At 45.4% G+C, this 15549-nt stretch overlaps 1 protein-coding gene across 1 annotated transcript in view; it reads left to right on the top strand.

Annotated features, from left to right (window-relative positions):
* The window catches only part of LOC112231438 (serine/threonine-protein kinase TAO1), a 47846-nt gene that overhangs the window by 12366 nt on the left and 19931 nt on the right, over positions 1–15549 (top strand). Inside the window, 6 exon segments of the mRNA XM_024398189.2 lie at positions 1106–1219; positions 2077–2168; positions 2975–3068; positions 10750–10831; positions 14826–14993; positions 15223–15423. Of these exon segments, the coding sequence (XP_024253957.2) occupies positions 1106–1219; positions 2077–2168; positions 2975–3068; positions 10750–10831; positions 14826–14993; positions 15223–15423 (751 nt within the window).

Raw genomic sequence — 15549 nt, 5'->3', positions numbered from 1 at the left:
GGTACTTGTCCATAATGAGATTACACCTACTGACCCAGTGGTACTTGTCCATAATGAGATTACACCTACTGACCCAGTGGTACTTGTCCATAATGAGATTACACCTACTGACCCAGTGGTACTTGTCCATAATGAGATTACACCTACTGACCCAGTGGTACTTGTCCATAATGAGATTACACCTACTGACCCAGTGGTACTTGTCCATAATGAGATTACACCTACTGACCCAGTGGTACTTGTCCATAATGAGATTACACCTACTGACCCAGTGGTACTTGTCCATAATGAGATTACACCTACTGACCCAGTGGTACTTGTCCATAATGAGATTACACCTACTGACCCAGTGGTACTTGTCCATAATGAGATTACACCTACTGACCCAGTGGTACTTGTCCATAATGAGATTACACCTACTGACCCAGTGGTACTTGTCCATAATGAGATTACACCTACTGACCCAGTGGTACTTGTCCATAATGAGATTACACCTACTGACCCAGTGGTACTTGTCCATAATGAGATTACACCTACTGACCCAGTGGTACTTGTCCATAATGAGATTACACCTACTGACCCAGTGGTACTTGTCCATAATGAGATTACACCTACTGACCCAGTGGTACTTGTCCATAATGAGATTACACCTACTGACCCAGTGGTACTTGTCCATAATGAGATTACACCTACTGACCCAGTGGTACTTGTCCATAATGAGATTACACCTACTGACCCAGTGGTACTTGTCCATAATGAGATTACACCTACTGACCCAGTGGTACTTGTCCGTAATGAGATTACACCTACTGACCCAGTGGTACTTGTCCGTAATGAGATTACACCTACTGACCCAGTGGTACTTGTCCATAATGAGATTACACCTACTGACCCAGTGGTACTTGTCCATAATGAGATTACACCTACTGACCCAGTGGTACTTGTCCATAATGAGATTACACCTACTGACCCAGTGGTACTTGTCCATAATGAGATTACACCTACTGACCCAGTGGTACTTGTCCATAACGAGATTAGCATGTGGTCCAAAGTACTGTTTTGAAAATCTCGTTCTCTCTCCCTCTCCATCCCTCTCCCTCTCCAGAGACATCAAGGCTGGTAACATCCTCCTGACGGAGCCAGGACAGGTCAAGCTTGCTGACTTTGGCTCCGCCTCCATTGCCTCGCCAGCCAACTCTTTTGTGGGGACTCCATATTGGTGAGGGACAGCAGAGCCCAACAGTCAGTGGGGTCTACCAGGGGGTGAAGCTTTGACTGTGTGATGACAAGTTTTTATTTCTTGACATGCCTTCTATAGGTTCTACCTGACATGCCTTCTATAGGCTCTACCTGACATGCCTTCTATAGGCTCTACCTGACATGCCTTCTGTAGGTTCTACCAGGCATGCCTTCTATAGGCTCTACCTGACATGCCTTCTATAGGCTCTACCTGACATGCCTTCTATAGGCTCTACCTGACATGCCTTCTATAGGCTCTACCTGACATGCCTTCTATAGGCTCTACCTGACATGCCTTCTATAGGGTCTACCTGGCATGCCTTCTATAGGGTCTACCTGGCATGCCTTCTATAGGGTCAACCTGGCATGCCTTCTATAGGCTCAACCTGGCATGCCTTCTATAGGCTCTACCTGGCATGCCTTCTATAGGCTCTACCTGGCATGCCTTCTATAGGCTCTACCTGGCATGCCTTCTATAGGCTCTACCTGGCATGCCTTCTATAGGCTCTACCTGGCATGCCTTCTATAGGCTCTACCTGGCATGCCTTCTATAGGCTCTACCAGGCATGCCTTCTATAGGCTCTACCAGGCATGCCTTCTATAGGCTCTACCAGGCATGCCTTCTATAGGCTCTACCAGGCATGCCTTCTATAGGCTCTACCTGGCATGCCTTCTATAGGCTCTACCTGACATGCCTTCTATAGGCTCTACCTGTGCCATTATGCACCATCTCTGTTGGCAAAATGTTCAATGATTATAATTGAGCTCTCTCTGTCTATCTCTCTCTCTCTCCTCTTCACCTCCTCCTTGCTCTTGCCCCTCCCCCTCTCTCTCCAGGATGGCCCCAGAAGTGATCTTGGCCATGGACGAGGGCCAGTATGACGGGAAGGTGGATGTCTGGTCCCTGGGGATCACCTGTGTAGAACTAGGTAGGTAGATGTGTGTGGTTGGTTTTCGATTGTGTATATGTGCAACATACCGTGTGTGTGTAAACATGTCTGTGTATGTGACTAATGTGTGTGTGTAAACATGTCTGTGTATGTGACTAATGTGTGTGTGTGTAAACATGTCTGTGTATGTGACTAATGTGTGTGTGTAAACATGTCTGTGTATGTGACTAATGTGTGTGTGTGTAAACATGTCTGTGTATGTGACTAATGTGTGTGTGTGTAAACATGTCTGTGTATGTGACTAATGTGTGTGTGTGTAAACATGTCTGTGTATGTGACTAATGTGTGTGTGTAAACATGTCTGTGTATGTGACTAATGTGTGTGTGTAAACATGTCTGTGTATGTGACTAATGTGTGTGTGTAAACTGTGTATGTGACTAATGTGTGTGTGTAATGTAAACATGTCTGTGTATGTGACTAATGTGTGTGTGTGTCTGTGTAACATGTCTGTGTATGTGACTAATGTGTGTGTGTGTAAACATGTCTGTGTATGTGACTAATGTGTGTGTGTGTAAACATGTCTGTGTATGTGACTAATGTGTGTGTGTGTAAACATGTCTGTGTATGTGACTAATGTGTGTGTGTAAACATGTCTGTGTATGTGACTAATGTGTGTGTGTGTAAACATGTCTGTGTATGTGACTAATGTGTGTGTGTAAACATGTCTGTGTATGTGACTAATGTGTGTGTGTAAACATGTCTGTGTATGTGACTAATGTGTGTGTGTGTAAACATGTCTGTGTATGTGACTAATGTGTGTGTAACTCTTGTGTCTTGTGTACAGCGGAGAGAAAGCCTCCTCTGTTCAATATGAACGCTATGAGTGCCTTATACCACATAGCGCAGAATGAGAGCCCTACGCTGCAGTCCAGCGACTGGTGAGTGTGTTATACACAGACTATCTCACACACAGACACACACACCAGAGTTTCCGTTAGCTGTAAAAAAAAAACAACAACGTTCAGTGCAGAGAAATCGAATTTGTACCGGCCAATAGTGTGGGCGCGAAAAAGGAATCCCATTGCGGAATAATTATTTTTAGCCTATTTGTTGTTGGAATACCAGTTGATGTAAATACATTTGACCGGTCATACTTAACAGTTTATGGGTTCATTTACATAAGCTAGTGGAATTAAATTGGCGTGTGTGTGTATATTCGTTCTATCTTATCACATGTGGAAAATCTGTCAGACTGCTTTTATAAGTCCAGTCCTGTTGAGAGAGAAAATAAAATAAAATTGGGCCACGATTAAAAAGAGCTACTATTTTTATTTCTAAACTGGTAATTGAAACGCGCTTCCCATTCAAATGCATACTGGAAGGCAGGCTTCATCAGCACGTCACATGCCACTTTGCAATGAGGTGGAGGCAGGGTGCATTTTGAAAACATATACTTGAAACCTGAACATTTTACAACATATTATTTTTTTAAAATTAGTTCACATTTATTTAACTAGGTAGGATGGTTGAAAACAAGTTCTTATTTACAACTGCGACCTGGCCAAGATAAAGCAGTGCGACACAAACAACAACACAGAGTTACACATGGAACATACAGTCAATAATACAGTAGAGAAATTCTATATACAGTGTGTGCAAATGAGTTAGGATAAAGGGGGTGAGGCAATAAACAGGCCATAGTGGTGAAATTATTACAGTATGGCAAATTAAACACTGGAGTGAAATGTGCAGAAGATGAGTGTGCAAGTAGTGGTACTGGGGGGGGGCAAAGGAGCAAAATAAATAACAATATGGTGATTAGGTAGTTGGATGGGCTATTTACAGATTGGCTATGTGCAGTGATCTGTGAGCTGCTCTGACAGCTGGTGCTTAAAGTTAGTGAGGGAGATATGAGTCTCCAGCTTCAGTGATTTTTGCAGTTCGTTCCAGTCATTGGCAGCGGAGAACTGGAAGGCCGAAGGAGGAATTGGCTTTGGGGGTGACCAGTGAAATATACCTGCTGGAGCGTGTGCTGCTATGGTGAGCTAAGTGGGTTTGGCGACGGATATTAAGCGAGGGCCAGCCAACGAGAGCATACAGGTCGCATTGGTGGGTAGTATATGGGGCTTTGGTGACAAAACGGATGGCACTGTGATAGACTGCAACCAATTTGCTGAGTAGAGTGTTGGGGGCTATTTTGTAAATGACATCTAACGATCCTTGACTTCGGCGGACAGTCAGTTTTAATATGGTATGTTTGGCAGCATGAGTCAAGGATGCTTTGTTGCGAAATAGGAAGCCAATTCTAGATTTAATTTTGGATTAGAGATGCTTAATGTGAGTCTGGAAAGAGAGTTTACAGTCTAACGAGACACCTAGGTATTGCAGTTGTCCACATATTCTAAATCAGAACCGTCCAGAGTAGTGATGCTGGACGGGTGGGTAGGTGAGGGCAGCGATCGGTTGAAGAGCATGCATTTAGTTTTGCTTGCATTTAAGAGCAGTTGGAGGCCACGGAAGGAGAGTTGTATGGCATTGAAGCTTGTCTGGAGGTTTGTTAACATAGTGTCCAAAGAAGGGCCAGAAGTATACAGAATGGTGTCGTCTGCGTAGATGTGGATCACAGAATCGCCAGCAGCAAGAGCGACATCATTGATGTATACAGAGAAAAGTGTCGGCCTAAGGATTGAATCCTGTGGCACCCCCATAGAGACTGCCAGAGGTACGGACAACCGGCCCTCTGATTTGACACACTGAACTCTGTCAGAGAAGTAGTTGGTGAACCAGGCTAGGCAGTCATTTGATAAACCAAGGCTGTTGAGTCTGTCGATAAGAATAAGGTGATTGACAGAGTCGAAAGCCTTGGCCAGGTTGATGAATACAGCTGCACAGTATTGTCTCTTATTGATGGCTGTTATGATATCGTTTAGGACCTTGAGCGTGGCTGAGGTGCACCCGTGACCAGCTCGGAAACCAGATTGCATAGCGGGGAAGGTACGGTGGGATTCGAAATGGTCAGTGATCTGTTTAACTTCTTGGCGCACCCAACCCGTTAGCGGGATCATTTTCGTCAACATCCGCTGAATTGCAGAGTGCCAAATTCAAATTAAATTGCTAAAAATATTGAATTTTCATGAAATCACAAGTGCAATATAGCAAAACACAGTTTTAGCTTGTTGTTAATCCACCTGGCGTGTCAGATTTTAAAAAAGCTTTACAGCTAAAGCAAACCAAGCTTTTATGTAAGGACATCTCTCTCAGCAGACAACATTACAACCAGCTAGCAGCAAAGTAGATTGGTCACGGAAGTCAGAAAAGCAATAAAATGAATCGCTTACCTTTGATGATCTTCAGATGTTTGCACTCACGAGACTCCCAGTTACACAATACATGTTCAATAAAGATTTTTTTTATATCCAAAATACCTCCATTTGGTTGGCGCGTTTAGTTGAGTAATCCACAGACTCGAGCGGTCACGACGGGGCAGAAGAAAATTCCAAATAGTATCCGTAAAATTCGTAGAAACATGTCAAATGTTTTTTATAATCAATCCTCAGGTTGTTTTTACAATAAATAATCGACAATATTTCAACTGGACCGTAGCTTTTTCAATAGGAGAGAGAGCGAGAAAATGTCTGCTCCAAGCTGTTGCGCATGCAAAACTCTGCTGACACCCAGCCATCCACTGACGCGATGTGATCGTTCTCGCTCATTTTTCAGAATAAAAGGCTGAAATTATGTCTAAAGACTGTTCACACCATGTGGAAGCCATAGGGAAAGGAATCTGGTTGATATCCCTTTAAATGGAGGGAAGGCGTGCAATGGAACAGGGAGCTTTCAAAATAAGAGGCACTTCCTAGTTGGATTATCCTCAGGTTTTCGCCTGCAATATCAGTTATGTTATACTCACATACAATATTTTGACAGTTTTGGAAACTTTAGAGTTTTCTATCCTAATCTGACAATTATATGCAATTTAATTTGGGTACGTTTTTCATCCAAACATCAAAATACTGCCCCCTACACTCAACAGGTTAACTTGGCTTTCGAAGACTTTAGAAAGGCAGGGTAGGATAGATATAGGTCTGTAGCAGTTTGGGTCTACAGTGTCTCCGCCTTTGAAGAGGGGGATGACCGTGGCAGCTTTCCAATCTTTGGGGATCTCAGACAATATGAAAGAGAGGTTGAGCAAGCTAGTAATAGGGGTTGCAACAATTTTGGCGGATAAATTTAGGAAGAGGGGGTCCAGATTGTCTAGTTCGGTTGATTTGTAGGGTCCAGATTTTGCAGCTCTTTTCGAACATCCGCTATCTGGATTTGGGTGAAGGAGAAATGGGGGAGGCTTGTGCAAGTTGCGGTGAGGGGTGCAGGGCTGTTGACCGGGGTCGGGGTAGCTATGTGGAAAGCATGGCCAGCTGTAGAAAAATGCTTATTGAAATTCTCAATTTGCGCGGATTTATCGGTGGTGAGTGTTTCCTAGCCTCAGTGCAGTGGGCAGCTGGGAGGAGGTGTGCTTATTCTCCATGGGCTTTACAGTGTCCCAGAACTTTTTGGAGTTTGTGTGACAGGATGCAAATTTCTGTTTGAAAACGCTAGCCTTTGCTTTCCTAACTGCCTGTATATATTGGTTCCTAACTTCCCTGAATAGTTGCTTATAGCGGGGGCTCTTCGATGCTAATGCAGTACGCCTCAGGATGTTTTTGTGCTGGTCAAGGGCAGTCAGGTCTGGAGTGAAACAAGGGCTTTATCTGTTCCTGGTTTTACATTTTTTGAATGGTGCATGCGTATGTTAGATGGTGAGGAAAGCACTTTTTTAAAGAACAACCAGATGTCCTCTACTGACGGAATGAGGTCAATATCCTTCCAGGATACCCGGGCCAGGTCTATTAGAAAGGCCTTCTCGCTGAAATGTTTTAGGGAGCGTTTGGCAGTGATGAGGGGTGGTTGCTTGACCGCAGACCCATTACGGACGCAGGCAATGAGGCAGTGATTGCTGAGATCCTGGTTGAAAACAGCAGAGGTGTATTTGGAGGGCAGGTTGGTTAGGATGATATCTATGAGGGTGCCCGTGTTTACAGATTTGGGGTTGTACCTGGGTGGGTTTCTTGATAATTTGTGTGATATTGAGAGCATCAAGCTTAGATTGTAGGATGGCCAGGGTGTTAAGCATGTCCCAGTTTAGGTCACCTAACAGCACGAGCTCTGAAGATAGATGGGGGGCAATCAATTCACATATTGTGTCCAGGGCACACCTGGGGGCAGAGGGTGGTCTATAGCAAGCGGCAACGTTAAGAGACTTGTTTCTGGAAAGGTACATTTTTAGAAGTAGAAGCTCAAATTGTTTGGGCTCAGACCTGGATAGTAAGACAGAACTCTGCAGGCTATCCCTGCAGTAGATTGCAACTCCGCCCCCTTTGGCATTTTGTCAGAAAATGTTATAGTTAGGGATGGAAATGTCAGGGTTTTTGGTGGGCTTCCTAAGCCAGGATTCAGACATGACATCCAGGTTGGCGGAGTGTGCTAGGGCAGTGAATAAAGGCTTTTACGGTTACAGAAGTCAACATATGATAGCACCTGGGAAATGGGAGTGGAGCTAGGCACTGCAGGGTCTGGATTAACCTCCACATCACCAGAGGAACAGAGGAGGAGTAGGATAATGGTCGGCTAAAGGCTAACAGAACTGGTCGTCTAGTACGTTCAGAACAGAGTAAAAGGAGCAGGTTTCTGGGCACGGTAGAATAGATTCAAGGCATAATGTACAGACAAAGGTATGGTAGGATGTGAATACAGTGGGGTTAAACCTGTGCATAAAGTGACGATGAAAGAGATTTATTGTCTCGAATATCATTTAAACCAGGTGATGTCACCCCATGTGTGGGAGGTGGAACTAAAGTGTTAACTAAGGCGTATTGAGCAGGGCTAGAGGTTCTACAGTGAAATAAGGCAACAATTGCTAACCAAAACAGCAATGGACAAGGCATATTGATGTTAGGGAGAGGCATGCGTAGCCGAGTGATCATAGGAGTCCAGTGAGTGGCTTCAGGCAGCTAGCGGGCTGGGGCTAGCAAGCTAGCGGAAGGGTCTTTGAGGGAAGTCGCGACGGAAGAAAGTCTGTTTTGGCACCCTCGTGCAGTTACGTCGGCAGACGGATCAGCAGGGCTCCGTGTGGTAAACCAGGCCATTTGGCAAAATAGGTATAGTGGCCAAAGAATTTGTCCAATGGGCCTCTTAAGCTAACAGTCCAATGTGCTCTAGACAGCTAGCAGGCCACGGCTAGCGGTATGGCATTCAGGGGATGTCGCAACGGAGGAGCCAGTTGAAAAATCCCCCTCGGCAGAATTACGTCGGTAGTCCGGTCCAATTGGCAAAATAGGTATTGTAGCCCAAGGAGTGGCTGATGGGCCTCTTCAGCTAGCCGGGAGGTGGTCCTAGCAGATTGGCCTAGCAATGGCTAATTGACTACTAGCTAGTAGCCAGTTAGCTGGCTAGCTTTTGATGGTTGTTCCAGTTTATAAGTATACAAAATAGCAGATCCGTACCACATTGGGTGAGGCGGGTTGCAGGAGAGTATGTTCAGTTCGTAGATGGAAAGTAATATTGAAATATATACAAGGTTTTCACGAAAAAACAATGAATAACTATATTTACATGGGACAGCACGGGGCATGTTTTATGAGGCATGTTTTACCTTGCTTCAAAGTAGCCTAAAGGCAAAATCAGTGGAGGCAATTATCTGATAGACTTGTTTGAAGACAGGCCATTGATCAAGACTTGTCTGAAGACAGGCCATTGAAACTAGTAAGCTATTTCTCTCGTGTTCTATTGGTTTGTAACTTTCTTTCATTGTCCAGTCTTGGCGCATTGCTGCCCTAATAATGTGAAGAAATAACAGTTTATCAACATTTTAAGCTAAATGGTCTAATATGTTGCATGAGCCTCATTGCTTTTGAATGTTTTTTTTTTAATGTAGCCTAGGCCTACTGGTTGTATGAATTTGGGATCTATTGTCCCACAACTGTCCCAGAGTCTGTTTCGGCTATTTCTTTCTCGACAAGCTGACCAATAGAATAGGTACACTGTTCTACTGTGGGGGATAGTAGATTGACATAGGCAGCGTGTCCATAAGGCTTAGGGAAGCTTTCGCTAAGTGAATTGAATTAAATTGCCAAAATGATATAGCCTACTGTCTATACAGAAATAAATGAAATCATTCAGAATAGGCTACTAAAGCATGATTTGGCCAAAGAGGATCATTTAGCTTCCCCTAGCTGTAAAAAAAAAAAAAAAAAAGATAAGTTGTGGATCGTTTTAAATCGCATTGCCTACGGTCGGGAAAGAAAAGCAGCGCGTGCTGCAAATACCAAATAGATCAGTTGTGACTGTCAGTGAAAAGTAGAGGGGCTCTGCCAGGCATATCGCTATATTTCTAAATGAAATCGTGAGAAAACATAGTTTGGAAAACAAATGACTTTTGTAAAGCAAATAAAAGACTCTAACCTGTCTTTATATTTATCAAAATTCTCAACTTAATTGAGCGAACAACAGTAGTCCTATATGCTAGTTTATTGGCACCAGCAGAGAGCATCGGCCGTATCCCCAGTGAGTGGGCACTGAGCATGTTCACTCTTTATAAATGTTGGGTCAGTGCCACTTATTTTTGTTTCTGGACAATACTTTCCTCCTCCAGTTTAGATGGACGTCATTTTCTATGTGTCTCCCCTTCTCTGAGGCCTGTTTATATGGACAGCGTTGATGTTATTGATCTGTTTGTCATTGTCAGCAGAGTAGGCTACCCTGTCATTTGTCTTATTAAGAAAGGATTCAGCTGATGTCTCCAGTCATACAAAGTGTAGTAGAATTGTATGAAATGTGTTTTCCCGTACAAAGAAAGAAGAAACATGTCTGATATGGCCTATAGCCCAGGCCTCTACTCTATACGCCACTCAGCCACGCATTGAACTGTCTTTTTTGAGAACAGTGATTCAGTTGTATTATAAACCTAAATCATGACTAGCCAATCTACTCATCGCATTCTGAATAGTGGACTGTCTTACATCAGTCTCTGCAAACGTGATGATGCAAGGAATGCTTTATTTTAAAGGTGCATTCACGGGGAACATTTGCTTCCCCCAGACTTAACTCACACGGCTCGTATGCTTTGGCTCGTGATTTAGCTGTTCGTTACTCCTCTTGTTGTCTAAGGAAAAGTAAAGGTTCTTCTGACGTCTTCAATGTGAGTGGTAAAGAAGGACACGTCGTTGTATCCTCCACTTGCACGTTCTCTTCAGATGTATTACCATGATCAAAATGTGATTTCTGTCATTCTGAGCACCATGGGTGGACTCCCTAATCCGGGTACGCACCCAATACGAACGGGGTCCGGTACATTTCTTAATTGTCCGGTGCCACATTTTCATAACGGAAAACCTGAGACACACACAACTCCAGGTAATTTCATAAGGATATAGCATTTTATTGTAGTGCTATAGCTATTACGCATTAGGGCTATCATAGGTGACGGATTTGACTGTTACTTCAATGTAATTGTGCCAATGTTTTTTTCTTCTTCACTTGCTCTTTATCCCTCCCTCCTTCCCTCCCCTTCCTCTCTCTATGCAGGACGGATTACTTTAGAAACTTTGTTGACTCCTGCCTTCAGAAAATCCCCCAGGATAGACCCAAGTCTGACCATCTACTAAACGTGAGAACACTTTAAAAAAATAATAATAATACATTGACATGAAGATTTTAGGTTTTTGGGTTTTTTCGCATATAGTCCTCTTTTAAAATAACCGATCTCAGTCCTCTTTAAAGAGAACTCGGGGCTTTAAAAAAAAAAAAGCTAAAGAACTGTTCTCTTTATATTCACAAAATAGTTTAGAGTACTTGTTGCATTCACATCACTATGTTTAAAAACGAACCAAGATATTCACTCAATGCACTTTGGGGTTTTTACAAAGTGCAGGAGGAGCCATTCCACGAGAGAGATATATAAAAAAAACTTTATTTAACTAGGCAAGACAGTTCAGAACAAATTCTTATTTATAATGACTGCCTACACGGGCCAAGCCCAGACAACGCTGGGCTAATTGTGCTCCGCCCTATGGGACTCCCAATCACGACTGGTTGTGATACAGCCAACTTACATTTTGGAATCTTATAGATTGCAATTGGTTAAAATATGAGACAAAAGTCTTCTGAGTGGCGCTGTGATGAAAGGCACTGCATCGCAGTACTGGCTGTGCCACTAAAGATTCTGGGTTCAATTCCAGGCTCTGTCGCAGCCGGAAGCGACCGGGAGACCCATTGGTCGGTGCACAAATTAGTCCAGCATCGTGTCCTTGTCCCATCGCGCACTAGCGAATCCTGTGGCGGGCCGAGCGCATTGCACGCTGACACTGTCGCCAGGTGTACAGTGTTTCCTCTGACACATTGGTGCAGCTGGCTTCCTGGTTAAGTGGGCATTGTGTCAAGAAGCAGTGCGGCTTGGTTGTGTTCGTACGGGAGTTACAGCGATGAGACAAGACTGTAACTACCAATTTGGATTCCACGAAATTGGGGGGAAAAAGCCGTAAAACAACAAATAATAATAATCTATTCAAAATATGAGACATAATAAATGTAATCAGAAGGTACTATTAACATGTAAATATTATTGGTAACAGAATAAATAGCAGAAGAGTTAACTGCAGATTGAATAATGAATTTATACACCCAATATAGGCGACTGCCCCTTTAAGAGCGAGAATTGTTCCCAACCTATAGATTACTGTCTTCTCTCTATTCAAACCCCTCTAGGGAATATACCACTAACTTAACACCCAGCCTATAGATCACATATTGCAAACACATAATCTGAACACAAATTCCACGCATATTTTGGCATTTCTGTGCATCCTTGACAATTGCTAATCAATATCCAACGACTGCACACATTTTCTTTCTGCAAACCTGCACACCATCTTCTCTCTCCTATGGCACCAATGTGAGGGGTTATGTCAGTAGTCTAGTGTGGGGGGTTATGTCAGTAGTCTAGTGTGGGGGTTATGTCAGTAGTCTAGTGTGGGGGTCAGTAGTTATGTCAGTAGTCTAGTGTGGGGGGGGGTTATGTCAGTAGTCTAGTGTGGGGGGTTATGTCAATAGTCTCGTGTGGGGGTTATGTCAGTAGTCTCGTGTGGGGGTTATGTCAGTAGTCTCGTGTGGGGGTTATGTCAGTAGTCTCGTGTTTATGTCAGTAGTCTCGTGTGGGGGGTCAGTAGTCTAGTGTTATGTCAGTAGTCTCGTGTGGGGGGTTATGTCAGTAGTCTATGTCAGTAGTCTAGTGTGGGGGTTATGTCAGTAGTCTAGTGGGGGGTTATGTCAGTAGTCTCGTGTGGGGGTTATGTCAGTAGTCTCGTGTGGGGGTTATGTCAGTAGTCTAGTGTGGGGGGTTATGTCAGTAGTCTAGTGTGGGGGTTATGTCAGTAGTCTCGTGGGGGGGTTATGTCAGTAGTCTCGTGTGGGGGTTATGTCAGTAGTCTCGTGTGGGGGGGTAGTCTCGTGTTATGTCAGTAGTCTCGTGTGGGGGTTATGTCAGTAGTCTCGTGTGGGGGTTATGTCAGTAGTCTCGTGTGGGGGTTATGTCAGTAGTCTCGTGTGGGGGGTTATGTCAGTAGTCTCGTGTGGGGGGGTTATGTCAGTAGTCTCGTGTTATGGTAGGGTGGGGGGTTATGTCAGTAGTCTCGTGTGGGGGGTTTATGTCAGTAGTCTCGTGTGGGGGTTATGTCAGTAGTCTCGTGTGGGGGTTATGTCAGTAGTCTCGTGTGGGGGTTATGTCAGTAGTCTCGTGTGGGGGTTATGTCAGTAGTCTAGTGTGGGGGTTATGTCAGTAGTCTAGTGTGTCTCGGGGGGGTTATGTCAGTAGTCTCGTGTTGGGGGTGTGGGGGGGGGTTATGTCAGTAGTCTCGGGGGTGTCTCGTGGGGGGGTTATGTCAGTAGTCTAGGGGGGGGTTATGTCAGTAGTCTAGTGTGGGGGGTTATGTCAGTAGTCTAGTGTGGGGGTTATGTCAGTAGTCTAGTGTGGGGGTTATGTCAGTAGTCTAGTGTGGGGGTTATGTCAGTAGTCTAGTGTGGGGGGTTATGTCAGTAGTCTAGTGTTGGGGGGTCAGTAGTCTCGTGTGGGGTTATGTCAGTAGTCTCGTGTTGGGGGGTTATGTCAGTAGTCTCGTGTGGGGGGGTTATGTCAGTAGTCTCGTGTCTCGTGGGGGGGGTTATGTCAGTAGTCTCGTGTCAGTAGTCTCGGGGGGGGTTATGTCAGTAGTCTCGTGTGGGGGGTTATGTCAGTAGTCTCATGTGGGGGGGGTTATGTCAGTAGTCTCGTGTGGGGGGTTATGTCAGTAGTCTCGTGTGGGGGGTTATGTCAGTAGTCTCGTGTGGGGGTTATGTCAGTAGTCTCGTGTGGGGGGTTATGTCAGTAGTCTCGTGTGGGGGGTTATGTCAGTAGTCTCGTGTTGGGTTATGTCAGTAGTCTCGTGTTGGGGGGTTATGTCAGTAGTCTCGTGTGGGGGGGGGGTTATGTCAGTAGTCTCGTGTGGGGGGGTTATGTCAGTAGTCTCGTGTGGGGGGTTATGTCAGTAGTCTCGTGTGGGGGGTTATGTCAGTAGTCTCGTGTGGGGGGTTATGTCAGTAGTCTCGTGTGGGGGGTTATGTCAGTAGTCTCGTGGGGGGGGTTATGTCAGTAGTCTCGTGTAGGGGGGGGGGTTATGTCAGTAGTCTCGTGTGGGGGGTTATGTCAGTAGTCTCGTGTTGGGGGGGGGGTTATGTCAGTAGTCTCGTGTTGGGGGGGGGTTATGTCAGTAGTCTCGTGTGGGGGGTTATGTCAGTAGTCTCGTGGGGGGGGGTTATGTCAGTAGTCTCGTGGGGGGGGGTTATGTCAGTAGTCTCGTGGGGGGGGTTATGTTATGTCAGTAGTCTCGTGGGGGGTTATGTCAGTAGTCTCGGGGGGTTATGTCAGTAGTCTCGTGGGGGGTTATGTCAGTAGTCTCGTGTTGGGGGGTTATGTCAGTAGTCTCGTGTTGGGGGGGGTTATGTCAGTAGTCTCGTGTGGGGGGTTATGTCAGTAGTTATGTCAGTAGTCTCGTGTGGGGGGGGTTATGTCAGTAGTCTCGTGTGTGGGGGGTTATGTCAGTAGTCTCGTGTGGGGGGGGTGTTATGTCAGTAGTCTCGTGTGGGGGGTTATGTCAGTAGTCTCGTGTGGGGGGGGTTATGTCAGTAGTCTCGTGTGGGGGGTTATGTCAGTAGTCTCGGTGGGGGGTTATGTCAGTAGTCTCGTGTGGGGGGGTTATGTCAGTAGTCTCGTGTGGGGGGGGTTATGTCAGGGGAAATGGTGTTGCAGTAGTCTAGTGTGTCGTGCAGGAATAATGACAAGCAAATCTGGGAAGCTTTGCGTTCACATTGCCCTAAAAAAAGAGACCGCACCGCAGAATTCAAGCGAACTGAACTCCGACCACCTCTCGATCTCAGTTCGGTTCGGGGTTCTTTTGAGAGTTCACAAAAATTGTCTGAAAGGCACAAAGTGTGAAAACGCCCTAAAAATAATGCTATGCAAATGTCAACTGGTGAACTGAATAGGCTTGAATTAATAAATTAACTTTACCCCGTCCTTCCCCTCCTTCACATTTTCCCTTCCTCTCTCCCTCTCTCTCCTCCCCCTGTAGCATGCGTTTGTCCAACGAGAGCGTCCAGACTCTGTTCTGATGGATCTGATCCTGAGGACCAAAGAGGCGGTCAGGGAGCTGGACAACCTGCAGTACCGTAAGATGAAGAAGATCCTGTTCCAGGAGGCTCACAACGGACCACAGGCTGAGACACAGGATGGAGACGAGGTGTGTGTGGTGGTGAAGGGGAAGAGGATGTGTGTGTGTGGGGTAGTTTGCATGTAATCTTCAGTACCAATCAGAGCAGAGGTAGCAGCCAGGGGATGAAACTGAACATACTATCTGACCACTCTCTGTTTTCCTATTTGTGAGGCTGTCTGTCTCCCTCCCCCTCTCTCTCTGGCTGTCTGTCTCTCTCTCACTGTCTGGGTGTCTCTCTCTGTCTGGGTGTGTCTAGGAGGTGGAGCACGGTGCAGGTCGTACAGACACAGTGAACAGTGTGGGCAGTAACCAGTCCATCCCCAGTATGTCTATCAGCTCCCAGAGCAGCTCAGTCAACAGTCTGAATGAAGCAGCACAGGACGACCGCAGTGAACTGGACCTGATGGAGGGAGACCACACGGTCATGTCCAACAGCTCTGTCATACACCTTAAACTGGTGGGGCTACTACACACTGAAGTGATGATGGCCGGGCAGCCGCTGTTTTGGAGGATATATTGGCATGGGTGTTAGGCCCGAGACTAAGCGACCCCGTGCTAATATATACTCCAAACAACGGCTTCG

The sequence above is a fragment of the Oncorhynchus tshawytscha genome, linkage group LG33 (genome assembly GCF_018296145.1).
Source record: "Oncorhynchus tshawytscha isolate Ot180627B linkage group LG33, Otsh_v2.0, whole genome shotgun sequence".
NCBI classification, from domain to species: Eukaryota; Metazoa; Chordata; class Actinopteri; order Salmoniformes; family Salmonidae; genus Oncorhynchus; species Oncorhynchus tshawytscha.
This window is presented reverse-complemented; position numbering and strand designations above follow the sequence as displayed.